The sequence below is a fragment of the Phyllobates terribilis genome, unplaced genomic scaffold (assembly GCF_046119375.1).
Source record: "Phyllobates terribilis strain yellow unplaced genomic scaffold, ASM4611937v1 Scaffold_11__3_contigs__length_659146591, whole genome shotgun sequence".
Taxonomy (NCBI): domain Eukaryota; kingdom Metazoa; phylum Chordata; class Amphibia; order Anura; family Dendrobatidae; genus Phyllobates; species Phyllobates terribilis.
Window position 1 is genome coordinate 263,332,521 of NW_027362771.1, and position 27,222 is coordinate 263,359,742.

The window sequence follows — 27,222 nt, forward strand, 5'->3', positions numbered from 1 at the left end:
CTATATAGGGGTACATTTACATGGGCCGACTGGTGGCGCTAAATGACCACCAATATCTATTTAATAACATAATAGAATCTTTTTTCTAATATACTTTAGGCTGACTAGAGAATATACAGTGATGTGAAAAAGTTTGCCCCTTCCTGATTTATTATTCTTTTACATGTTTGTTACACTTAAATGTTTCAGATCACAAAACAAATTTAAATATTAGGCAAAGATAACATGTAAACACAAAATTCAGTTTTTAAATGAAGGTCTTTATGATTAAGGGAAAAAGAAATCCAAACCTACAGGGCCTTATGTGAAAAAGTGATTGCCCCGTAAACCTAATAACTAGTTGGGTCACCCTTAGCAGCAACAACTGTAATCAAGCTTTTGCAATAACTGGCAATAAGTCTTTTACAACAGTCTGGTGGAATTTTGACTCGCTCATCTTTGCAAAATTGTTGTAATTACGCCACATTGGAGGGTGTCCAAGGATGAACCGCCGTTTTAAGGTCATGCCACAGCATCTCAATCAGATTAAGGTCAGGACTTTGACTAGGCCACTCCAAAGTCTTAATTTTTTTTTTCTTAAGCCATTCAGAGGTGGACTTGCTGCTGTGTTTTGGATCATTGTCATGCTGCATAACCCAAGCTTGAGCTCAAGAACAGATGGCCGGACATTCTCCTTCAGCAGAATTCATGGTTCCATTTACCACAGAAAGTCTTCCAGGTCCTGAAGCAGCAAAACAGCCCCAGACTATCACACTACCACCACCATATTTACTGTTGGTATGATGTTCCTTTTCTGAAATGTTGTGTTGCTTCTACGCCAGATGTAATGGGACATACACTTTCCAAAAAGTTCAACTTTTGTCTCGTCAGTCCACAGAGTATTTCAAAATCTCTCATATGACAACAAAACCATATATAATATATAATATATTATATATACACACACATACATATATACATACACTGCTCAAAAAATAAAGGGAACACTCAAATAACACATCCTAGATCTGAATGAATGAAATATTCTCATTGAATACTTTGTTCTGTACAAAGTTGAATGTGCTAACAACAAAATCACACAAAAATTATCAATGGAAGTCAAATTTATTAACCAATGGAGGCCTGGATTTGGAGTCACCCCCAAAATTAAAGTGGAAAAACACACTACAGACTGATCCAACTTTGATGTAATGTTCTTAAAACAAGTCAAAATGAGGCTCCGTATTGTGTGTGGCCTCCACGTGCCTGTATGACCTCCCTACAACATCTGGGCATGCTCCTGATGAGGTTGCGGATGGTCTCCTGTGGGATCTCCTCCCAGACCTGGACTAAAGCATCCGCCAACTCCTGGACAGTCTGTGGTGTAACGTGACGTTGGTGGATGGCGCGAGACATGATGTCCCAGATGTGCTCAATCGGATTCAGGTCTGGGGAACGGGCGGGCCAGTCCATACCTTCAATGCCTTCATCTTGCAGGAACTGCTGACACACTCCAGCCACATGAGGTCTGGCACTGTCCTGCATTAGGAGGAACCCAGGGCCAACCGCACCAGAATATGGTCTCACAAGGGGTCTGAGGATCTCATCTCGGTACCTAATGGCAATCGGGCTACCTTTGGCGAGCACATGGAGGGCTGTGCGGCCCTGCAAAGAAATGCCACCCCACACCATTACTGACCCACTGCCAAATGGGTCATGCTTAAGTATGTTGCAGGCAGCAGATCGCTCTCCAAGGCGTCTCCAAACTCTGTCACATCTGTCACATGTGCTCAGTGTGAACCTGCTTTCATCTGTGAAGAGCACAGGGCGCCAGTGGCGACTTTGCCAATCCTGGTGTTCTGTGGCAAATGCCAAGCATCCTGCACGGTGTTGGGATGTGAGCACAACCCCCATCTGTGGATGTCGGGCCCTCATACCACCCTCATGGAGTCGGTTTCTAACCATTTGTGCAGACACATGCACATTTGTGGCCTGCTGGAGGTCATTCTGCAGGGCTCTGGCAGTGCTCCTCCTGTTCCTCCTTGCACAAAGGAGGAGGTAGCGGTCCTGCTGCTGGGTTGTTGCCCTCCTACGGCCCCCTCCACGTCTCCTGGTATACTGGCCTGTCTCCTGGTAGCGCCTCCAGCCTCTGGACACTACGCTGAGACACAGCAAACCTTGCCACAGCTCGCATTGATGTGCCATCCTGGATGAACTGCTCTACTTGCGCAACTTCTGTGGATTGTAGTGTCCGTCTCATGCTACCACGAGTGTGAAAGCACAACCAACATTAAAAAGTGACCAAAACATCAACCAGAAAGCATTGGTACTGAGATGTGCTCTGTGGTTCCCACCTGCAGAACCACTCCTTTATTGAGTGTGTCTTGATAATTGCCAATAATTTCCATCTATTGTCTATTCCATTTGCACAACAGCATGTGAAATTGATTGTCAATCAGTGTTGCTTCCTAAGTGGACAGTTTGATTTCACAGAAGTTTGATTTACTTGAAGTTATATTCTGTTGTTTAAGTGTTCCCTTTATTTCTTTGAGCAGAGATATATATATATATATATATATATATATATATATATATATATATATATATATATATATATATATATATATATATATACACACACACACAGTACAGACCAAAAGTTTGGACACGCCTTCTCATTGAAAGATTTTTCTGTATTTTCCCGACTATGAAAATTGCACATTTACACTGAAGGCATCAAAACTATGAATTAACACATGTGGAATTATATACTTAACAAAAAAGTGTGATACAACTGAAAATATGTCTTATATTCTAGGTTCTTCAAAGTAGCCACCTTTTGCTTTGATGACTGCTTTGCACACTCTTGGCATTCTCTTGATGAGCTTCAAGAGGTAGTCACCGGAAATGGTTTTCACTTCACAGGTGTGCCCTGTCAGGTTTAATAAGTGGGATTTCTTGCCTTATAAATGGGGTTGGGACCATCAGTTGTGTTGTGCAGAAGTCTGGTGGATACACAGCTGATAGTCCTACTGAATAGACTGTTAGAATTTGTATCATGGAAAGAAAAAAGCAGCTAATTAAAGAAAACGAGTGGCCATCATTACTTTAAGAAATGAAGGTCAGCCAGTCCGAAAAATTGGGAAAACTTTGAAAGTGTCCCCAAGTGCAGTTGCAAAAACCATCAAGCGCTACAAAGAAACTGGCTCACATGAGTACCGCCCCAGGAAAGGAAGACCAAGAGTCACCTCTGCTTCTGAGGATAAGTTTATCCGAGTCACCAGCCTCAGAAATCGCAGGTTAACAGCAGCTCAGATTAGAGACCAGGTCAATGCAACACAGAGTTCTAGCAGCAGACACATCTCTACAACAACTGTTAAGAGGAGACTTTGTGCAGCAGGCCTTCAAGGTAAAATAGCTGCTAGGAAACCACTGCTAAGGACAGGCAACAAGCAGAAGAGACTTGTTTGGGCTAAAGAACACAAGGAATGGACATTAGACCAGTGGAAATCTGTGCTTTGGTCTGATGCGTTCAAATTTGAGATCTTTGGTTCCAACCACCGTGTCTTTGTGCGACGCAGAAAAGGTGAACGGATGGACTCTACATGCCTGGTTCCCACTGTGAAGCATGGAGGAGGAAGTGTGATGGTGTGGGGGTGCTTTGCTGGTGAAACTGTTGAGGATTTATTCATATTTGAAGGCATACTGAACCAGCATGGCTACAACAGCATCTTGCAGCGGCATGCTATTCCATCCGGTTTGCGTTTAGTTGGACCATCATTTTATTTTTCAACAGGACAATGACCCCAAACACACCTCCAGGCTGTGTAATGGCTATTTGACCAAGAAGGAGAGTGATGGGGTGCTATGCCAGATGACCTGGCCTCCACAGTCACCAGACCTGAACCCAATTGAGATGGTTTCGGGTGAGCTGGACCGCAGAGTGAAGGCAAAAGGGCCAAGAAGTGCTAAGCATCTCTGGGAACTCCTTCAAGATTGTTGGAAGACCATTTCCAGTGACTACCTCTTGAAGCTCATCAAGAGAATGCCAAGAGTGTGCAAAGCAGTCATCAAAGCAAAAGGTGGCTACTTTGAAGAACCTAGAATAGAAGACATATTTTCAGTTGTTTCACACTTTTTTGTTAAGTATATAATTCCACATGTGTTAATTCATAGTTTTGATGCCTTCAGTGTGAATGTACAATTTTCAAAGTCATGAAAATACAGAAAAATCTTTAAATGAGAAGGGGTGTCCAAAATTTTGGTCTGTACTATATATATATATATATATATATATATATATATATATATATATATATATATATATATATATATATATATATATATATATATATATATATATATATATATATATACACACACACACATACATACACACACAATATATGTATATATAAAGATTGTACAGTAGACAATATTTTTCCATATACAAAATATATCCTTAAATAATTGTTGCAAACATATGAATTCAGGTTGTTACTGTTGTCTTTATTCCTTCTTTTCTCATACAGTTTATTTCATCTCATCCTTTTTGTCTCTTCTTTTTCCATGATACTTATTCAACAGACAATATAAAATTGTAACCATCTCTCCCTTCCCAACTATCTCATAAGTCACTCCCTATATTCTTCAAATATTTTGAGATAGTTTCCCAAAATATCTTCTACCTTACACTTACTTATCTTGGGTTGTGCATAATCATGGTCAATGATTATTTCTTAAAGAAAAACTTGATTTTTCTTTGTCTCTTCATTGCTATTTTGTCACAAAGTTTTTAAAGTACTAATTATTTCAACAAACTGGGGTATATCTTTCTGTATCGAGAGTTAGAAACATGCATTTTTTTGCAGGTGAGTGAACTACTTGCAGTATTTTTTTGACCCAGCTCTCTGTCTTCTGGCTGCAAAAATAACCTAAAGTAGGCATGACTATGGAGTTTAAGGTATCTGAATCTTCCAAATTCTCTCTACATAGGATACTAGCTCTTTCTAAAGTAACTGTATGCTTGGACATTCCCAAATTCAGTGTAAAAGGTTAGCCTGCACTAAATTATACCGGGAACAACGTCTCAGACAATGTGATGGAGCCTCTTTGTATGGTAAATTAAAAGTATATAAAGTTTTATACACTAATGTATAGTACATTTCTCTCAACCTTTTTAAACCTGTATCAACCTATTAGGAGATATGGAACTATGTGAAAACTCTCTATTTTTTTTCTATAGAGAAAACATTCGGCAGCACTTTACAATTCAGATGATAGATGTATAAACAATAGAAGAGGCATGCGGGCCCTGAGCACAAGAGCTTACAACTAAGGGTGACACAAAAGGTAAAATATGCTTCTAATGTGCGGTCCAGCTATCTTTATAATAAATAAGGATATTTATTTTAAACTGCATGAACCTATCTTCAGCCGATGTCTTATATATGTAGAGAATAGAAAGTGCTATTGTGTGTGGGAACAGATGGTAGAAATGACCAGATTCTGAGGACAATGTAGGATGGGAGAACGAAGAACAGTAAGATAAGTGAGGAGATCTAATCAGCCAGCCTAAAGAGATCTGTTTTTAGGGTACGCCTAAAACTCTGCATACCAGGAAATAATCAGATTGTCTGGGGTAGTGTATTCCAGAAAACTGGTGCAGCATGAGAAACTGCAATTATGGAAAGTTAGAATTCATCCAGAAAAGAACATTTGGCCAAATGGAGATTGCATAATTTTCTTATCTCCGCCCAAACTTCCGCTGTGTCCTTTAAGGATATTCAACTTTGAATATGTTTGGGCAATTCTTTAAGTTTCACATGTAATCCTCCAAATTTCAACATTTTTAAGTTCTCCAATGAAATATTGGGCTAAAGATATTAGTTCCATGTAACCACTCTTATGTATCTAGTCAAGGAACCAGGTTGTAGGCCATAAATAAAAGGTAGCTGGATACCTCCCTCCAGTTGATACTGTTAGTTTATTATATACTGTTTTTGGCCCTTTTATCTTGCCACAAAATGCATACAAAAGCTGATTGCAATCTCTGAATATCCTTCTGTTTCAACCATGTATGAATAGCTTGTAGTGCGGATAAAAGACAAGCAAAGCTTATCATTTTGATCAAATGTGCTCTATCAGAAAGAGATGACAATAGGTCTTTCCAATTCCTTTATTATTTTCTCTATTAAAGGAGGATAATTGAGTCTATTCAATGATAGATTTTTATCTTTTTTAATCCCTATGTAAGTTAGGCACGTAAAAGTAATTTCCACAGTAGTATCCAATTCTCTTGTATCAGGGGTTTGTCTTAAGAAAATGAAGCTGACATTTGAAAATATTAATCTTATATCCTGAAAAAGTGCTGTAATATATTAGTCTGAAATACCCTTTGCAAATAATGAGGTAAAGAAAAAGTATCACTGTATCCACAAAAAGCGATTTTTATTTCCAACCACCTCAACTATATTCCTTTAAAGTCACCATATGTTAGGAGTTCCAGTGTGTCAAAGCTTGAAGCTAAGTTCAGCCATACTGGCACCCTAAAAGGAAAGAAGATGCGGAACTGCTGGGCAGGAAAAGGACTCATTAAAGCTACCAGTGGAAACAGACGACCAGTAGAAAGAGGAAGAGAGGAAAAGTGAAGTTACAGGACAAAAGAGGAAAAAGGAAGGAAACTGTGGAAAATGCTTTGAGTTGTAAAGGAAACGTTCATAAGATTGTGTACCCGCTATCTCTTGTATATATTCAAGTAACCGTTCAGTAAAAAGTTGATTTTCTTATGGTGGTCTCCCTCATTGAACTGTAAAACATCTGGTCCTGGCAAACTAGCAACATCAGTTACATGAGGCCTGCACGGACGTATTGCCCTGACAGCATAAGTCCACATACTCAGCCAGGACCCTCACTTTCATATAACGTGCCGGGGCACCACAGACAAGTGCCTCACCCACAGCTACCGCCCTGTGCTATGTTAGACATGCATGCCAAGAACATTCCGGTTTTGTTGCCATGTCTAAGAAAATCCACTGACCTTTAGACTCTCTTGTAGTCTATTCATAAGTTGACGGCTCAGATTCATCAAAGCAAATTTGCCAGAATGCAGTTGTAAATTGCTTTTAAAATCTGCAAAATGTTGACAACTCAGATGATTTAAAGTGTTGTGACTTTTTGAAGTTTTCACACTAGTTTCTCCCAGTTCCGCAAAAATGGGTGGAGCTGGAGTGGGATGGGGGCATAGCATGGGCGTGAAGCCACAGCTAGTATAATTCATGACTAGTTGTGGCATCCTTATGTCTGAAAACTTACTACAGTCAGGGAAGGCACACACCACTTGTCAGACGCTCTTGATTTATTAAAGGGGTTGTTCCGCTTTTTGGACAATTTTCTTTTCCTTCTTAAATGCATGCAATTGGGGCTAAACTCAGTTTTGCAATTGGGTTCCATTAAAAATATTGCACCTTTTGCATCTTCTAGCCTCTGCATTGTCTATTGCTGACTGCAGAATGAGTTACTGGGGGTTAGCCACATTAACTTTGTCTCATTACAAATATCTGTAGTTGCAGTTCCCCTCTCACAGTGCTGTTAGCTCTTCTGTACTGCTGGTTGTGTGAGATGAAAACTCAAAAAGTGTTAGTTATAGTTTAGCACAGCTGTACAGCTGAGCAGACAGCCAAAGGGGAGAGATACAGTTGTAAATGTGTTTGTAATGAGACAAAGTTCAGTTCTGCTGAGTTAATTATAATCACACATAGCTCTACAGTGAGACCAGGAGAGCAGACTGTCAATTGTTACAGGCCACACACTTGTCATGTCCCCTTTCATTTAATCTCGAGCTACATTCTCAGGGAGATCTGTGTCTGGTCTAAAGATCTTAATAGCTTATTTACATATTCGTAAAAATGTGGATTTCTTTGGAATAAAACGACATCAAACAAACGGCTTAAGGGGGCTGATCCTACTGACAGATTCCCTTTAAAAGGTGTCTCTTGTAACAAGCTCCCTCTACCCTGAGGTTTCTTTAAGAAGTCTGAGCATCATCTTTGTTTTTGGTACTCCGGTAACTGCATGGTAGGAAGTGTCCGATGCGAAAAATAACCTTTTCCCTTTTCCTCCCACAACAAATGAACCAGAACACTGAGCTAAAATATAACCCTTCAACACAGCAACTATTGCTTTCTTCTTCTTCACATTTTTAATGCATTTGTTTACAGGACCTCTGCTTTTTCTGATTTTCAGAAACATCCTTCCCTTCTCTTATTTGCCACTCAGTACTGTTCTATCTCCATAATTCTCCTCCATAGCCTGTTTTACACCACATTTTTGTAATCTATATTAGCCACAAATTTTTATATTGCAAGAAATAAGAAAAAAAAAAAAAGCATGATCTGATTTTGTAAACAAATATATTGCAAACATTTGCATATATATATATATATATATATTTTAAAGAACAGATCCATTTAAAAAAAAGAAACATGGGGGAATAAGGAATTTATGTTACTCGTTTTCTAGAAATAAAACACGAAAAAAAGAATGCAAACATATGACAATACGTTAGCCCCATAGAATGCAATGTTTAAAAAATCAGATTCAAAATCTGATTAGTTTTTTCCAAGGATGAAAAGGCATAGTAGACTTTTTTTTTACAGAATACAAAAAATACTAGGATTAAATATGTATAGAAACATATGTCAAACGAACACCCATTTCACATATATTTTTTCAATTATACTATATGTAAATACAAATGTATCTATTTATATCCTTTTTTCTTTACAGTAGAAATGGATACATCAAGTAAATCTCAAAAATGAGGTGGTGGTCTTAGTTTCATTGCCCTTTCATTCTCCTCTTCCGCAGAGCTGAGCCTCTTCTCCACTTCACTTAGACTGAAAGCCTGCTGTGATATCTTTGTTTGCTTCTGCTGTAAGGCTGTGTGCCCACGATGCGTTTTTCAAGCGTTTTTGCTGCGGAGTTTTCCGCAGCGTAAACGCTTGGGAAACGCATGGTAAGCCTTCTGCCATGGTCCCCTATGCAATTCCGCACTTTCAATGCCCATGCTGCGGATTTTTCCGCAGCGTTTATGCTGCGCTCAAAAATCCGCAGCATGTCCATTAATTTTGCAGAAGCGCTGCGTAATAGCTGCCATTGACTTGCATTAGAATGCGCCAATTCCGCAAGACTGCATCTGTACTTGCGCAATTGGCGCGTTCTAATGTGCGGATGGTACCCGGGAGCAGAGGAGAGTCTCCTCCACACCCAGGTACCATAGAAACTGTTTAAAAAAAGAATAAAATAAAAAATAAAGATTATATTCACCTTCTGGCGGCCCGCGCTGCGCTCCTTCTCCTTTGCCGGCACATCGCCTTGGACTGTAGGACCTGAGGTGACGTCACAGTCATGTGACGGTAGGTCCTTCAGTACAGGGCATCGCGATATCCCGGCAGCCAGGAACGAGCGCAGCAGCACACCCCGGGCCATCGGAAGGTAAGAATCAAGGTTTATTTTTTTATTTTTAACCATTCTAAAGGTCACACTATATAAATCCATGCCGGTTGCATGGATTTATATAGTGTGACCAAGTTGTCAAGCACTTTCCAAGTGATGCTAAAATCGCTTGGAAAACGCTTGTCAATCCGCATGCGGAAACGCATGTGAATCCGCATGTATTACGCAGGAAAAACGCATGTACAATCCGCATGCGTTTTTTCTGCCAGGGAGATGCAGAAATGCTGAAGAAATTTTCTGCTTCATTTCAGAATCGTGGGCACATAGCCTAATTGATACCGAAGGCCTCCGGAGATAATTTAATGTTGGGTTCAAGTTAGGCTGTGTGCCCACGATGCGTTTTTTAAGCGTTTCCGCAGCGGCAATAACGCTGCAGAAACACTTAAAAAACGCATGGTAGAAGGCCTGCCATGATCCCCAATGATAATCCGCATGTGCTGTGCACATGCTGCGGAAATTTCCGCTGCGGATTATAATTACGGAAAAAAATGCAGCACTACCAATTATTTTGCGGAAGCGCTGCGTTTTCGTCGCCACTGACTTGCATTGGAATGCTTGGATTCCGCATCACTGCATCTGTACATGCGGAATCCATGCGTTTCAATGTGCAGATGGTACCCGGGTCTAGAGGAGAAGAGACTCTCCTCCCGACCGGGGAGCATAGAACCTGTGAAAAAAAAAGAATAAAATAAAAAAAAAATATATATTTACCTTCTGATGGCCCGCGGTGCGCTTGTCTTCGCTTGCCGGCAGATCGCGGTGGACTGAAGTACCTGCGCTGACATCATTTACTTATGTGACGGGTCAAGTGACGCTGACGTCGGCAGGTCCTTCAGTGTACCGCGAGCTGCCGGCAAGCCAGGGCGGAGCGAATAAAGACTCCGGGGGCAATCAGAAGGTAAGTATAGATTTATTTTTTTATTTTTTGATATTCTTTGGGGTCACACTTTATAAATCCATGCCGTTTGCATGGATTTATATAGTGTGACCAAGTTGTCAAGCACTTTCCAAGTGATGCTAAAATCGCTTGGAAAGCGCTTGTCAACCCGCATGCGGAAATGCATGTGAAGGACGCTTCACATCCGCATGTCCCTGGCAGGAAAAACGTTTGTACAATCCGCATGCGTTTTTTCTGCCAGGGAGATGCAGAAACGCTCAGGAAAAAATCCAGAGCATTTCTGCATCGTGGGCACATAGTCTAATTTAGCTTCTTCTGCTAGAAGGATTTTGCATTAGACATTTAGTCCAGATAACAATTGTTTCTTACCTTCATTGACATTCATTGTGAAGAAACATGTGGTTACAATGTTTGTTTTACTTTTTTGGCTTGTCCAATCATTGACCTTGGTGTGTGGCTCACCCTTTTGGCAGAAGCGGGGTTTGTTCAGTTGAAGTCCAATCTTTAATAAGGCACTTCACTGTGGAGCTTCTCCTTAGCAGGCTCCCAAGGGCTCACCAGAACCGGAAGTTCCATGTGCCTCATTATTAAATTTCTTTCAGCTGCTATATGCAACCACAAGAAATGTATTCCAGTAGAGGAAAAGAGAACATTTCTATTTTAAATTATGGTGTTTGGGTGCGTAGCTTATGATGAATTTGCAGCCACGCTTGGCTATGCACCCTTCCAATTTTCAAAAATTGATTGGTGTAAAAACACCAAGGAGCGTAGTGGAGTAGGATGCACCAAATTCATTCAAAGGGGCCACTTATTGAATTCGGCACATCTTTTCAATGGTGTGCTCCTCTGTGCACCTTTGCAGAAATACTACTTTTTGAACACCTTAGCTTCGTGCAAAAATTTTGTGACTTTTCATTGCATTTTATGCCAGAAATGTGGCGTAAACACTCTGATGAATAAGCCTCTTGTTGCAAAATGTTTTCAACATATTAAACACTTTTATGCCAGATTTCTGGAGAAAACTGCTCGATTAATCGGGGTTTATGAGTTTTTACATTTATGCTATCTTGGTGACACGCATTGAACTTATGTGATTTATGGCAGTATCAGAGAATGTATCTAGATTATTCCCTTCATTGACATACATGAGAACAGCCATAGACAAACCAGACTATTAGTTTCAACCACAGTGGGACATATTCCCAGAAGCTAATTAAAGTTGTCAATGAACTTGAAAAATAGAATCAATGGGAGTGGAATATAAGATCTCTGCTGCCTACGTGTCCCATCTATATGTTCTTATCGAGACAGAGGTGGGACTATTTGCATTCGCTACAATCATACATAAAAAGGCCCCATTTAGATGTCATTTTTCACATACGTTCTGTCCTTTATAGTCTTTAGGACTGTTCACATGTTTGTGTTTTTAATTTGCGGGCTTAAGCAAAAAAAAAAAGGATGTCTGTTCCGGATTCGACCCGTGGATCAAACTCTGCCATTCAAATGAATAGGTTAATTGGGAAAAAAAAATCAAACTGCACAAAGTTTCTCACTATTTAATGGGTAGGAGAAGTTTAGGAAAAAATATTCTGCACACAAGAAAAACAGATTAAACATTGCTAAAAACGGATACACTGACCAAACATTAAAGAAAATTTGATCCAGCACACTGAAGGAAATCAGTCAGTTTTCCTCATGTACAGGATTAAAACAGACATCTCAATGGGGCCCAAGCAAACTGTCCTCATCTACAAACAATGGTTCAATGTGCGAAATCAGAACATTTTTCTTTCATTTGTGATATATTTTAGATGAATATCAGTTAGTACAACAGTGAGAACTTTGTCACACATGGTAGGTTATGGCAATTTTGGAAGATGAAAGAGAGTAAATAAGGAGTAAGAAAGGTATGGATGATAAAACAGTCTTAAAGGGAATCTGTCAACACATTTGACCTATCTAAATTATTGATAAGAGCATACAGGTTATAGACGGCTGAGGACAGTGATCCCTGTATGCCTCATATCAGATGTCTTGTTGAGACATCATGTTTTATCACTTTATATAAATGACCTCTTCCAGGCTCTGGGAGGACGCTGCCTGGAAGATAACTCTGCTTCCAGAGCTTATATTACATGAAGAGGAGTTACCAGTGTGATGTGTAATGGGTTACCAGTGTGATGTGTAATGGGTTACCAGTGTGATGTGTAATGGGTTACCAGTGTGAGGTGTAATGGGTTACCAGTGTGAGGTGTAATGGGTTACCAGTGTGAGGTGTAATGGGTTACCAGTGTGAGGTGTAATGGGTTACCAGTGTGAGGTGTAATGGGTTACCAGTGTGAGGTGTAATGGGTTACCAGTGTGAGGTGTAATGGGTTACCAGTGTGATGTGTAATGGGTTACCAGTGTGATGTGTAATGGGTTACCAGTGTGATGTGTAATGGGTTACCTGTGTGATGTGTAATGGGTTACCAGTGTGATGTGTAATGGGTTACCAGTGTGATGTGTAATGGTTACCAGTGTGATGTGTAATGGGTTACCAGTGTGATGTGTAATGGGTTACCTGTGTGATGTGTAATGGGTTACCTGTGTGATGTGTAATGGGTTACCAGTGTGATGTGTAATGGGTTACCTGTGTGATGTGTAATGGGTTACCTGTGTGACGTGTAATGGGTTACCTGTGTGACGTGTAATGGGTTACCTGTGTGACGTGTAATGGGTTACCTGTGTGACGTGTAATGGGTTACCTGTGTGACGTGTAATGGGTTACCTGTGTGATGTGTAATGGGTTACCAGTGTGATGTGTAATGGGTTACCAGTGTGATGTGTAATGGGTTACCAGTGTGATGTGTAATGGGTTACCTGTGTGATGTGTAATGGGTTACCAGTGTGATGTGTAATGGGTTACCAGTGTGATGTGTAATGGGTTACCAGTGTGATGTGTAATGGGTTACCTGTGTGATGTGTAATGGGTTACCTGTGTGACGTGTAATGGGTTACCAGTGTGATGTGTAATGGGTTACCTGTGTGATGTGTAATGGGTTACCAGTGTGATGTGTAATGGGTTACCTGTGTGATGTGTAATGGGTTACCAGTGTGATGTGTAATGGGTTACCAGTGTGATGGCCGCTCTCTGCTCTCCTGATCTCACTGCAGAGCTGTGTGTGATTATACCTGACACATCTGCAGCTTCCTCTCAGCTCCAGCTTCCATCTCACAGGCAGACCAATTTCCTTTCACCTGTTCTGTGTTAGTTACTTGTCTCTCTGCAGTTTATTCTTCCTATATCCACGGCTATAATTACAATTTGTGCTGCTTTACTAATTATGCCCCTGTGTAGCTCAATAAGTCATTAGTCAATGCAATAGCTCCAATGTTTAGATGCATTTGCAATGATATGTGTTTGACATGAATGCCATATGTATAAAGCTTTGTCACTCTTCTTCTCTGAATAAATGTTTGTTTGTACTAGGTAAAGACACCAATTTATCGCATTTTTTGCCAACAGCCTCTAAATAAAAGCGAGGTGCTATACAGTGCTATAGAGTGCTGATACCTTATTTTGGTAGTATATCATGATTTTTGGACACACAATCCTCGATCAGTCAAGTCAACACATTTGTGCATATTGCTCCTAACCCACCTGAATGTAAATGGCCCTAGTAGATTGTGATTTCTTAATTACTTTTCAATTAAAAAAAAACAAAACAACAACACTACAAGAGGATAGAAAATGGAGTGACAATATCCGTGCATTGTTTTAATGCTAGATTTTAGGGCATATAGGCAGTTAAACATGTCACCAGTGTACCAATAGACAGCTGATATAGCTGTTCCGATTTTCAGAGGACCAGGGCCTGGATTATGCTGGAGGAAAGTTAATAAAACAATGCTCAGCAGATGTAGTATTCCAAAAACATGAGTATTCAGCATATTGTCTCACAAATGAGTAATTGCTGCCAGCAACTTGCTGAACTTACAAAGCTTTACTGATAAATGAGAGCCTTCAAGACATTTTCATTATTTGCTTAATGAAGGAAATATTTTATAATATTGGATAATATCATATACATTAAGACATATTGCATTGCACGGTTAACAATTAATGGGAACTTTAAACATTACTTTTAGATTTAATGTATAGTTCATCATTTAAAAAAATATCTATGATTTGGCTTTCTTCTTGTGAGATGGAAAAAAAAGGATAGCTTAGCAGTCAGACATTAAGTAACTCATTTTTAATGTATTCTAGTATGAATGTGATAGCATTTCACAAGGATGTGTTAATTTTATTAACTGAGAAAGGTTGCAATTCCACGGGATTGTAACTCCCTGCTCTAGCAATGCATCCCTTCCTTATTTTTTTTCTTTCCATAGCGATGCTGTGGCCACCCAAAGGACAAGAATCTGAAGTGTGGCCCTATACAGAGGTGAAGGATGTTGCACTGCAGCAGGTCTGAAGGTGCTTCATTAGGTTTTGCAGATCAACACTGCTGATGAACAAATTTTGGAAGGGTCTAGAAAGTATTTAATATTTCAGGTTTCCTTATAATGCCTTGCAGCACATGACATTAGATAGTACAAATAAGAGGGAATATGATAGCCTGTATAAAAAGCTCAGACAGGGAATGCAGTGGCCATTTTGTGGTGAAATCTGGATAGTGAAAGGACATTACAGTTCAAAAGATTCACTCATCTCTAATTTCCAGTCCTGCTCAAGCCAAAGGTGAAGTGAAACCTAATTCTGATTTGGCACAATTTAGTGTTGTGCCGTTGTCCACTATTTGTTTGTTCTGACTCTGACCACGAAGTGCACAGACAAGTGAAACAATACATAAAGACTTCTAACATAAAACTGTACTCTGAAGTAATATGGTAGGGATAGGCTTCTGTTTGACAAGAATAGCATCCCTCAGGACATTCTGAAATTGTGAGCAGCAAATAACTTAATCAGACAAGTTGTGCCCATACACGGTGCTGCAAACCTTTTCACCTGACCGACCATTCTGTTTTTGGAATTGCGGAGGGAACAATTAAAAAATACATAGTAATAGACACCTGTTATTCTATTTCCCATCAGCTAATTTGTACTTACAGGAAAACAATATAGTCAATAGTCATTTAGAAATTAAGAAATACATTGAGGTCTCTCAGGAGCGAACACTTGCCTCCACAAAGCTGTTTTTGGAGTTACAACATATTCATGTTCATTCAACTGAACAGTCTAATAAAATTGTACCTGGAGTAAAGGGTTACACGCTCTGATCACATAGTGTACACTAGTTTTAGGAGGATGGTGCTGTGTATATGGAAGCCAGAAGACGTCATCTGCACACACGTAGTTAATAGAGTACCACAATGCTGTAACCACATATAGATAACAATCTTACAGAGTATCTGTCAGCACAGCATGTATTGCAGCGCCATCTGATTGCAGCATAAAGTAGCTGTAGACACCCTGATTTTAATGTCACTTGCTGGGCTTCTTGCTGTGGTTATTTCTGCTGCAGCTCTTCTAGTCCTCTCAATGATGAGCTCCTGCTGGGTTTTCCTCTATGTTGAGGATCTCCAGCTATCTAAAAACCCACACCACTTAGTGGCAGATTTCTGCCTACGCATAGTCTACAAAGAAGCTGTCAATCAGTGGTTTGGGGAGGGGCTACACAGAGCTCATCATTGAAAGGACTATCAATGCTACAGCAGATAAAACAGTGCTTTCATCAAAACCACAGCAATAAGCCGCTAATTGACACAGCAGTAGGATCAGGATCTCTGTCCCTCTTTTATGCTGCGCTCCAATTGGGAAGCATAAACCTGCTCACAGACTCCCTTTAGATAGTTCTCACCATCTATTGCCATTCATTTGCGTACTACTTTTTTTTTTTTTACTGCAATCACTAATATACAGCAACATTGTCAGTAGTGCTCAATGTGAGCACCGAACAAACACCAGTCCCTTACTTCAATCACGAACCATCCACAAAAATTCATGCTGTTCTGCAGCAGCACTGCATTAGCAATGCCCAGTGTGAACACAGATTACATACCAGTATACCCCTTCGAGCACGGACCACCCAAACAGTGTTTGTATGCAGTGGTATAAAGTTCTACTCTAACTGCGTAACTTTATTAAGCCGGATCAGAATGTTCTCACCATCTAGTGATGTTGAACAATTCATTTGCAGATCTCCTCCTTCCTCTCCTGCTCATTCATCGCTTACGTTACCTCTATGAATACTCGAGGTTCAGACAACCTCAGGTGCCACCTTTTGCTTTTTCTTTTGACTTCTCAGTCATTTTGAACTTCTAAAGCAGTGTTCCCAACTGTAATCCTCAAGATCATGTTTTCAGGATTTCCTTAGTATTGCACAGATGATGGAATTATCACCTGTGCAATTCTAAGGAAATCGATTTGTTGGAGCAGATTGAAAAGGGCCCCTGTGCAGGAACTATTGTTCCCTTTGCATTCAAAAATATCATCATAATTCACAATTACATAAACTTTGGAGGTGGAAATGGGCCACCTTCTCTCCTAGAACCCTGTGCAGCTGCACAGGCTGCAACAATGGTATGTCTGCCTGTGTTGGTAGCTATTGAGGACTGGAGTTGGGGAACACTGCTTTAAAGGGTCCATACATGCAAGATAGGAGATGAATGATTGGAACAGGATGTTAGTGCCCCCTGTGTGTGGGTGGTGTATTTTATTTTAAGCCATGGTGTGGGAGTGGCAAAAGGGTTAGAAGCTGTTTTCTCTATTATTGTAGATTTGGTCACTAACATCTTCTTCATAGGCTTCATTGACAGCCAAAAATGAGGAGCAATAAGATTTTGTTTGGATAGATTCTGTGTAAATATATTTGCACCAGTAGGATGGTCTGTAATAATATGAAGCGATTTTACCTGTCTCCATTTTGCCATCCTGCGCAGCAGGGCCTTCTGGAATTACACTCTTCACTTGTAGAAATTCATCCGGTTCATCACCCCCAATAATGGTAAATCCAAAGCCCATGTTACTTTTCTTAAGAGTGGTGCTAAGAAATGTTCCTTTAAGCTGAGATGCATCCCGTGTAAAAAGTGGTTTTTCTACATCAAGAAAAAAAAAGCTGCATTACAAACCTAAATAGTACAGAAATGCGTAACACATCTAATGTTGAGGAACAGTACTGTAAAATGCAGAACCTTTTTCCATATATCTCATTGATGCATTTGAGGTTAAAGAAGCACTCCTCCCATCAAAATGGTTATCCTCTTAATATATTGCAATCATATTATATGGCACTGTGTACTTACAATTGCCCATTTTGCCTTTCTACCCAGTTAATTCTTCTCTTTTCCATTAGGTCTATGACCTCACGTGATTAAAAACTGAATAGATGAATCCTTCTAAGCTCTATGTAGAAACAAGAGGTGTCTCTTTCCTGCTTGAGTCATCACTGCAAGAGTCTTAGGTAGGGCAGGGTGGAGGAATTGAGCAGCTGGGTCAGGAGTTGAAGAGGAGGATGACTCACACAGGGAAAAGAGCCTTCTTGTTTCTACATAGAGCAGAGAAAAGAAGAATTAACTGAGTAGAAAGACAAAATAATTGTAAGTACACAGTGCTATATAATATGATGGCTGCAATATATTAAGAGGATAAAAACTTTGATGGAATTGCTTCTTTTATCGAGGGTAATAGACTGCTTGGGACGTCCTTTATTTTTCAGAGCAACACCTTTAAAATCTATAGTATAAATGATGATATTAAAAGTGCCATTCACTCCTCTCTGTGCCACATGATATACAGGGGGCTTTAAATATATTAAACAACATGGACTAAGACTTATAAAGTACATTCATCAATATGCATTACTATCATATCCTCAATTATAGACAAAATTAGTATTAAATAATAGTCCACATTCACATAATTTTTCAAGACTGTAATTTACCTCTAAAAACTTGAGCCTGCATCGGCTGAGTTCCCAATTCTGTCGAGGGCATGTTGTGCTGTTGAAGCTTCCTTTTTGCTTCCAACACTGGGTTCTCAAATTGGGTTCTTCTATTTATGTGACTGGTAAAGAATTGAGAAAGTTAAAAGTCACATTAGTGCTGGCACTTCATATCTATTAGCATATCAATGTGCTATCATATTCACTATAAAGTGATGCAAATAAAATAAGTCCTTACACTGATAATATATTTTTTGTTAAGGGGGTTGTCCAGATTTGTGATAAACGTCTGCAGTCTTATAACTGACTGCAGACCTCAGAAACCTTATAGTGCGCGCCCTGCACGCTGTCAGGATTGCTCTCAGTGGCAACCAGAAGAATCCTGATAGTGTATGGTTAATGTGCGGAAGTATTCAGAAGGCTGTAGTCACATACAATGACTGCAGACTTTTATCATAAGACCGGACAACCCTTTTAAAAATAATGCAGCCAAATTTGCTTACAGTGCACCCAAAAGCATGATAGATTGATAATCTATAAGATTAAAATGATTGACATGACATGAGAAACATTGACTTTCTTGTGATTTTGGCACTTGTCAATATAGGCACCTTGTAATAACTAGACGACTGGGTTAGAATATTTCCAAAGTGGCAGGGGAAACAACCACTGGGTCATGATTGCTCAATGCTCACTGATGCTTTTAAGGAGGAAAGTCCATCTGAACTGATTCCCATCCAACACTCAGGGGTGCCAAGACTTCTTACAAATGCAGTTTGAAGTAACATTTCTGGCAGAGGCAATCTGTAAAGTGGCATAAATGATTAATTTGCCGCTCGAGCTTTTCCATGCCCAGCACACTTTGGAGGACTGGCTGGGACTGATGTAAAAATGTCAAAAATAGGAAAATTCTTGCACAAATTGAGTTGAAGAACTGAAAACTGGCAAAACACCTTGATGAATTGAGCCTATAGTGCATTGCTGTTTATGAGGCTGTATTGCTGAAGACCAAGCAGAAATACAAAGGCTGACCACTGTCAATGCCAAAAATGCCTACAATAGGCGTATGATGGTCAGAACTGGGTTTAAAGCAAAAGATGAAGGTGACATGATCTACAGTATTACAGTTCCAATGCTATGTGCAGTGGTTTGCTGGAAAACATCGGTTCTGGCATTCATGTGGACTTTCACATGTACCACCTACATAAACTATTTTGAACACCAAGTACATGGCAACGGTATTCCCTGATGGCAGTATCCTTTTGTAGCAGTATAAAGAATCACACTGCAAAAAAAAATAAAAATGGTTTTAAGTACATGAAGAGGTAGAGAGGTAAGATTGTCCTCCAAACACCCCAGATCCCAATCGAATCTAGCATCTGTGTGATGTGCTAAAATACACGTCTGAACCATGATATCTCACCTCCCACTTAAAGAAGCACTCCCATCAAAGTTTTTATCCTCTTAATATACTGCAATCATCATATGTTATAGCACTGTATACTTACAATTGCTCATTTTGCCCTTCTACTCAGGTAATTCTTCTCTTTTCCATTAGGTCTATGACATCATGTAACTAAAAACAGACTAGCTGAATCTTTCTAAGCTCTATGTATTAAGAATCTTTTCCCTGCATGAGTCATCCCCTTCTTCAACTTCTGACCCAGCCGGTCCACTCCTCCCCCCTGCCAGGGACTTTGCAATGTTGTAGAATTGTAGTTCTAATGATGACTCATGCAGGGAAGAGAGACTTCCTGTTTCTACATAAAGCTTAGAAGGATTCAGTCTGTTTTTAATCATGTGATGTCATAAACCTAATGGAAAAGAGAAGAATTAGCTGGGTGGAAGTACAAAATGAGGAATTGTAAATACACAGTGCTATATAATATGATGACTGCAATATATTACGAGGATAAAAATGTTGATGGGAGGAGTGCTTCTTTATCAAGATCTGCTACTACAGTGGTGCCAGGTAGCACAGGACACCTTGAGGAGTCTTGTGGAGTCAATGTTATGACAGCTCACATGAATTGTTCTGGTGGGACTACTGTATTAGGCAATATTAGGCAGTTTGCTATAATTTTACGGCAGATATATATACACAAATCTGCCATAAAATTATAATTCACATTGTATACTTATAGTATATACAGTTATATGAAAAAGTTTGGGCACCCCTATTAATCTTAAGCTTAATGTTTTCTTAAAATTGGTGTTTTTGCAACAGATATTTCAGTTTGATATATGTAATAACTGTTGGACACAGTAATGTTTCTGCCTTGAAATGAGGTTTATTGTACTAACAGAAAATGTGCAATCTGCATTCAAACAAAATTTGACAGGTGCATAAGTATGGGCACCCTTATCATTTTCTTGTTTTAAATACTCCTACCTACTTTTTTACTTTTTTACTGACTTACTAAAGCACTTTTTTTGGTTGTAAACTCATTGAGCTTTGAACTTCATAGCCAGGTGTATGCAATCATGAGAAAAGCTACTTAAAGTGGCCACTTGCAAGTTGTTCTCCTGTTTGAATCTCCTCTGAAGAGTGGCATCACGGGCTCCTCAAAACAACTGTCAAATGATCTGAAAACAAAGATTATTCAACATTCAGGGGAAGGATACAAAAATCTGTCTCAGAGATTTAACCTTTCAGTTTCTACTGTGAGGACCATAGTAAGGAAATGGAAGAACACAGGGACAGTTCTTGTTAAGGCCAGAAGTGGCAGGCCAAGAAAAACATCAGAAAGGCAGAGAAGAAGAATGGTGAGATCAGTCAAGGACAATCCTCAGACCACCTCCAGAGAGCTGCAGCATCAACTTGCTGCAGATGTTGTCACTGTGCATCGGTCAACTATACAACGCACTTTACACAAGGAGAAGCTGTATGGGAGAGTGATGCGAAAGAAGCCGCTTCTTCAAGCACGCCACAAACAGAGTCGGCTGAGGTATGCAAAAGCACATTTGGAGAAGCCAATTTCTTTTTGGAAGAAGGTCCTGTGGACTGATGAAACCAAGATTGAGTTGTTTGGTCATACAAAAAGGCGTTATGCATGGCGGCAAAAAAACACAGCATTCCAAGAAAAACACTTGCTAGCCACAGTAAAATTTGGTGGAGGTTCCATCATGCTTTGGGGCTGTGGGGCCAATGCCGGCACCGGGAATCTTGTTAAAGTTGAGGGACGCATGGATTCCACTCAGTATCAGCAGATTCTTGACAATAATGTTCAAGAATCAGTGATAAAGTTGAAGTTACGCAGGGGATGGATCTTTCAGCAAGACAATGATCCAAAACACCGCTGGAAATCTACTCAGGCATTCATGCAGAGGAACAATTACAATGTTCTGGATTGGCCATCCCAGTCCCCAGACCTGAATATCATTGAACATCTGTGGGATCATTTGAAGAGGGCTGTCCATGCTCGGCGACCATCAAACTTAACTGAACTGGAATTGTTTTGTAAAGAGGAATGGTCAAAAATACCTTCATCCAGGATCCAGGAACTCATTAAAAGCTACAGGAAGCAACTAGAAGCTGTTATTTTTGCAAAAGGAGGATCTACTAAATATTAATGTCACTTTTCTGGTGAGGTGCCCATACTTATGCACCTGTCAAATTTTGTTTGAATGCAGATTGCACATTTTCTGTTAGTACAATAAACCTCATTTCAAGGCAGAAACATTACTGTGTCCAACAGTTATTACATATATCAAACTGAAATAGTTGTTGCAAAAACACCAATTTTAAGAAAACATTAAGCTTAAGATTAATAGGGGTGCCCAAACTTTTTCATATAACTGTACATAGAGTACATAAATACAAACCTGCAGAAAAGCATAATAAATGTAGACATCTATAAAAATTGCAGGTGTTTCCCACCTCACCTCATAACATTAGGTTAAATAGATTGTTCTTGCGTAATACAAAATAAGATGCCTGAAAATGCAATTAAAATAATGTTTTCACATTTTTTCTCATTCTTGTCAGGCGTTGCTGTAATGTAGGTAATTAGACTTGACTTCGCTTTTCGTGGATTGATTAGTTTTCCTCTCTTACTTTTTTTTTTTTTAAGAGGTCTATGACTTACTTTTAACATATTAAATATTTTTTTTAATTATCATGCTGTTGAAAATATTTAATCTCCGCTGTCAAAGAGGTCATTGGTGCCTCAATGCTTCAACTGGGCAAAATGTTAATTACTTAGGTTTTTCCTTACAAGACTGTGTTTGGTCTCTGCACTTTTTCTGAAAGGAAGGTGATATGGGCCTGAAATTTTTCAGTAACAGTGGATTATAGTTTGCTGGGTAAATTATGAGCCGTACCTTACAAGAACAAATAGGCCACAATCCTAAACCAGACCTAAAGTGTTGAGCATATGCAAGCAATAATCAGAGGGCAAATGTACAAATAGTATCAGACAATACAGATTAATGCATAACTCAACCATTCAAACAAGAGGAGATATGGCTCTGTTCTCAGGAGCTTTCTCTCCTATTTCCTTGTAGATTGTAACAAAGGGACGGACATATCACTGGTGCAACCTGTGCGGCCGAACAGGGGCCCAAGAGGTAAGGGGGCCAATTTCTACCTTCAAATCAAGTGGAATTGTGCATTATTATGACCTTTTGGACTGTAAAGGGCCCATATAATGTTCTTGTACAGGGGCCCTTTTCTGTCCTTGTCCGCCAGTGAAGAAACAGGTAATGTTTATAAGAAATCATCAAGATATACACAGTTTAAATAGTTTACAGAAGGCTGGCAGGCAGGTAGGCAAATTACATCTAGGTATTAAAGGGGATGTCTTGTATTTTGGTGAAAATCTAATAATTCCATAATTCCACATCCTTACAGCGTGCAAATTGTACACTTTCAGGATTCTGGGTTGTTGCTAGTGAGAGGAGGGGGTCACGTTACTACAAGTAGGCAATTTGTATACATGTGGTCATGTGCCGACTAGATGTGTCCGCGACCTTGCTCAATACAAGTGAATTGAGACAGACCGAGCAAGTCTAGTCGGAATGTGGCCGGAAATATGCAAATCGCAACGTTGAGGTCACATAACCGCCCACGCTCGCCGGGTATGCCCAAAAATCCTGACAGCTTGTGGTGCGTACATTGTAAAGATACAGAAGTCTGCAGTCACAGAGTGACTGTAAACTTTCACCAGAAGACTGGACAACCCCTTTGAGTTGGATAACTGTTGGTGAGCAGGAACAAATAAATAACAAAGGACACTTTAGGCCAGGTTTATGCCGTGTAGATTGGTGTAGTTTTCTACTAGCTTTTTTAAGCCAAAACCAAGATTGTAAAAAAAAAAAAAAGGTAGTAAAAGTATTATGGACAAACGGTTCAATTTTTTAGGAATTTCTGTAATGTACATTAATGAGGAATATCAAAAAAATGCATCAATTGTGCAGTCAGCAAACACTACTTGCCTTTTCAAGGAGCAACAGATATGTCTACAGAGTTGAAAAATCCTATAGTAAATGAGAAGTGAAATACAAGTTGTTAACTTACTCAACATAGTATGTGCCGTAGATCGGATCATCAATTTTCTCCCAGCCATAAGGAAGTTCTGAAAGAAAAACATAGAAATATCATACCATTATGTAATTGGCAAGACCCATCAGAATAAAGGACCATGTGGGCATAATGATACCTCCCAACTTTCACAGAACAAAGAGAAATCAAACTATGAAGGCACGTTGTGAGCTGTGGAAAAATATTTGGTCACTCCCTTAATCACACCCATTTACCATTTTTTTTCTATCCTGGCAGGTGAAGAGGTCAGGGGCGGCATTCCGGAGACCACCCAGGACAGCAAGGCTTAGATCCAAATCCAAGACTGTCCCACTGTGTTCAGGGTGGTAGGGACCTATTGATTTATTTTTTGTTCATTCATTCATAGTTGTAACAAAAAACACCAAAAACACCTCAAATTAAAAAGGCCTAAAGAAAAACACAGTAAAAATGCAATAACCAGAGAAGATTTTTATTGTGTTGTGTGGACACCTGAAGAAAACTTGTAGACAAAAAGCAACAGAAAAAAAGAAGCATTTATGCTACATGTGAACACAGCCTCACCATTGCATTTTTTTGTTACATCTCTTAAGTGTTTAACGTAGAATAAAAAAATGACGCCATTTACCGATAACTGTAAGCTGTTCCCTGTATTGTATGGGTTACAATTACAGGGATACCATATCAAATATATATGGTATTTTCTGAGTTGTGATTTTTAAAAGAAAAGTGCATTCAGCCAAACCAGATCTCACACTTTGCACTGACGAGGGGCAGTACCTCGAAACACAGGGTCTGCAAATTGAGTTTCTGGTATTGGCTTTTATCCTAAGTCATGTGATAAGGCTCGTTAAAGGGTCACTATTGACTTTTAGGATTGCTACTTCCTGTAGGTGGCACTAGAGTTCTAGTCCTCTTTCTCTCTGAAGAGACAATTTTCATTCTTTTAGTAATTTTATAGAAACAAAACAAATCTGACTAATTTACCTCTATAATACAGATACATAGAAACACACTTGTGTAGATATGTAGCTGTATGTACCAGCACAATATGCCTGTTATGCAGAGTACTTTCAAGTAGACAAAATTCTCCTATATGTGGCATTGCAGTCTGTGACTCATTGCCACAGCTGCAGACTGCCATGCAAGAAGTTGGGTGTTCAAATCCCGGAGAAGACGACACTTCAAGAAAAATAAAGAATGAGTTAATTAAATGTAAGCAAGCATGTACAGAGCCCAGACAGATGCTGCCACCCCCCACCTCCCTTCCCAGAATCGGAAGAGGTGGAGGAACTACTGAGCAATGAGTTCCTCAGTAACACTCGCAGTGAGCTTGCATAGCTAAAAGAGGAGACTTCACAAACACAGAGTGAATGCCAGGACATAGCCCTGACCTCTAGGGACAGTGAAACACCTCCCTGAAATTGGGACTGTCCTGCTGGATCCGGACAGTTGGGAGCTATGATGTGGTTACATAATTGTATAACTGTAAAGGTTAGTACACAAGTTAACAAAGAGGTTGGACAGACATCTGTCTAAGATGGTTTAGTGAATCTTGCATTGAGCAGGGGGTTGGAAACGATGACCCTGAAGGTCCCCTCCAACTCTAATATTCTATGATTCTAAGCACATGACGAACACACATGTATAAAATATTGCACGTTTCCATCAATTCTGAGAAAAAAAGGGCTGCATCAGTGTACCTGCACATGGGGCAGATGTTAATTGGAAATTGCACAGCATTTCCCATACAAAATCTACATGTTACATACAGATTCTGTTGTGTGTTTTGCTGAATATTTGTGGTGGATTTCGGAATACACGTTGCAAAATGTGAAATTTGTAATGGAAATCGACAGACAATTGACTTGCTGTGGATTTCAAAATACACACCGTTTCTGCAACATGTACATGAGATTTTTAACACATCATCTACCTCGCTGGTACTATATTACAGCACCAGACTTGCCATTAGGTAAACTGGCAAGTGTCAGATGGGCTGGTCGCCCATGGGCCACATTATCTGCTACACTGTTAACAGTATCGGCATCCTCCGGCAAGTAGTCGAGCCCTGACGTGCGCCCAAACAGTAGTTTTCCCCCACATATGGGGTATCGGCATTACTCAGGACAAATTGCACAACAAATGGTATGGTGCAATTTCTCCTGTTACCCTTATGAAAATGCAAAATTTGGGGCTGAAAAACATTTTTGTGGGAAAAATGTGAAAATTGTATTTTTATGGCTCAATGTTATAAACTTCTGTAAAGCAAGTGGGAGTTCAAGGTGCTCACCACACATCTAGATAAGTTCCCTGAGGGGGCTAGTTTCGAAAATGGTGTCACTTGTGCCTAAACAGTGAAAAAAAAAAAACATCAGGGGCCCCCCAAAAGAGACATGGCATCAGCTAATTATTCAAGCAAATTTAACATTCAAAAAGTCAAATGGCGCTCCTTCTCTTCCGAGCCCTGCTGTGTGCCTAAACAGCGGTTTTCCCCCACATATGGGGTATCGTTTTACTCAGGACAAATTGCACAACAAATGGTATGGTGCAATTTCTCCGGTTACCCTTATGAAAATGCAAAATTTGGGTCTGAAAAACATTTTTGTGGGAAAAATGTGAAAATTTTTTTTTTCGGCTCAATGTTATAAACTTCTGTGAAGCACCTGGGAGTTCAAGGTGCTCACTACACATCTTGATAAGTTCTCTGAGGGGTCTAGTTTCCAAAATGGTGTCACTTGTGAGTCGGTTTCCACTGTTTAGGCACATCAGGGGGCTCTCCAAACGCGACATGGCGTCCGCTCTCAATTCCAGCGAGTTTTGCGTTGAAAAAGTCAAATGGTGCTCCTTTCATTCCGAGCCATGCCGTGCGTCCAAACACTGGTTTTCCCCCACATATGGGGTATTGGCATGCTCAGGAGAAATTGCACAACACATTTTGGGGTCCATTTTTTCCTGTTACCCTTGCAGAAATAAAAAAATTGGGGTCTAGAGTAAAATTTTTGGGAAAAAAAGTTAAAACATTCATTGTTTTCTTCCACATTCCAAAAATTCCTGTGAAGCACCTAAAGAGTTAATAAACTTCTTGAATGTGGTTTTCAGCACCTTGAGGGTGCAGTTGTTAGAATCGTGTCACTTGAGTATTTTTCTGCCTTAAAGGCCCCTGAAAGTCACTTCAAATGTGATGTGGTCCTTAAAAAAATGGGTTGTTAAACTTTGTTGGAAAAATTAGAAATCGCTGGTCAACTTTTAACCCTTATAACTTCCTAACAAAAAAAAATGTTGGCTCCAAAATTGTTTTGATGTAAAGTAGACATGTGGGAAATGTTAACTATTTTGAAAATTTGAAAAGGCATGAAAATTTAAAGATTTAAAATTGC

General features: G+C 39.7%; 1 protein-coding gene across 12 annotated transcripts in view; it reads right to left on the minus strand.

The window, feature by feature from the left end:
- The window catches only part of MAGI2 (membrane associated guanylate kinase, WW and PDZ domain containing 2), a 1,194,143-nt gene that overhangs the window by 218,671 nt on the left and 948,250 nt on the right, over window positions 1-27,222 (minus strand). For all 12 annotated transcript variants that reach the window (XR_012251242.1, XM_073652295.1, XM_073652296.1 and 9 more), the window contains 3 exons: window positions 23,840-23,897; window positions 18,322-18,443; window positions 17,294-17,476 (listed from right to left, as the gene is read on the minus strand). Coding sequence is in view for 11 of the 12 variants with exons in the window: in XM_073652295.1 (XP_073508396.1) it covers window positions 17,294-17,476; window positions 18,322-18,443; window positions 23,840-23,897 (363 nt within the window). In the remaining variant the exon portion in view is untranslated. The remainder of the gene's footprint in view (window positions 1-17,293; window positions 17,477-18,321; window positions 18,444-23,839; window positions 23,898-27,222) is intronic.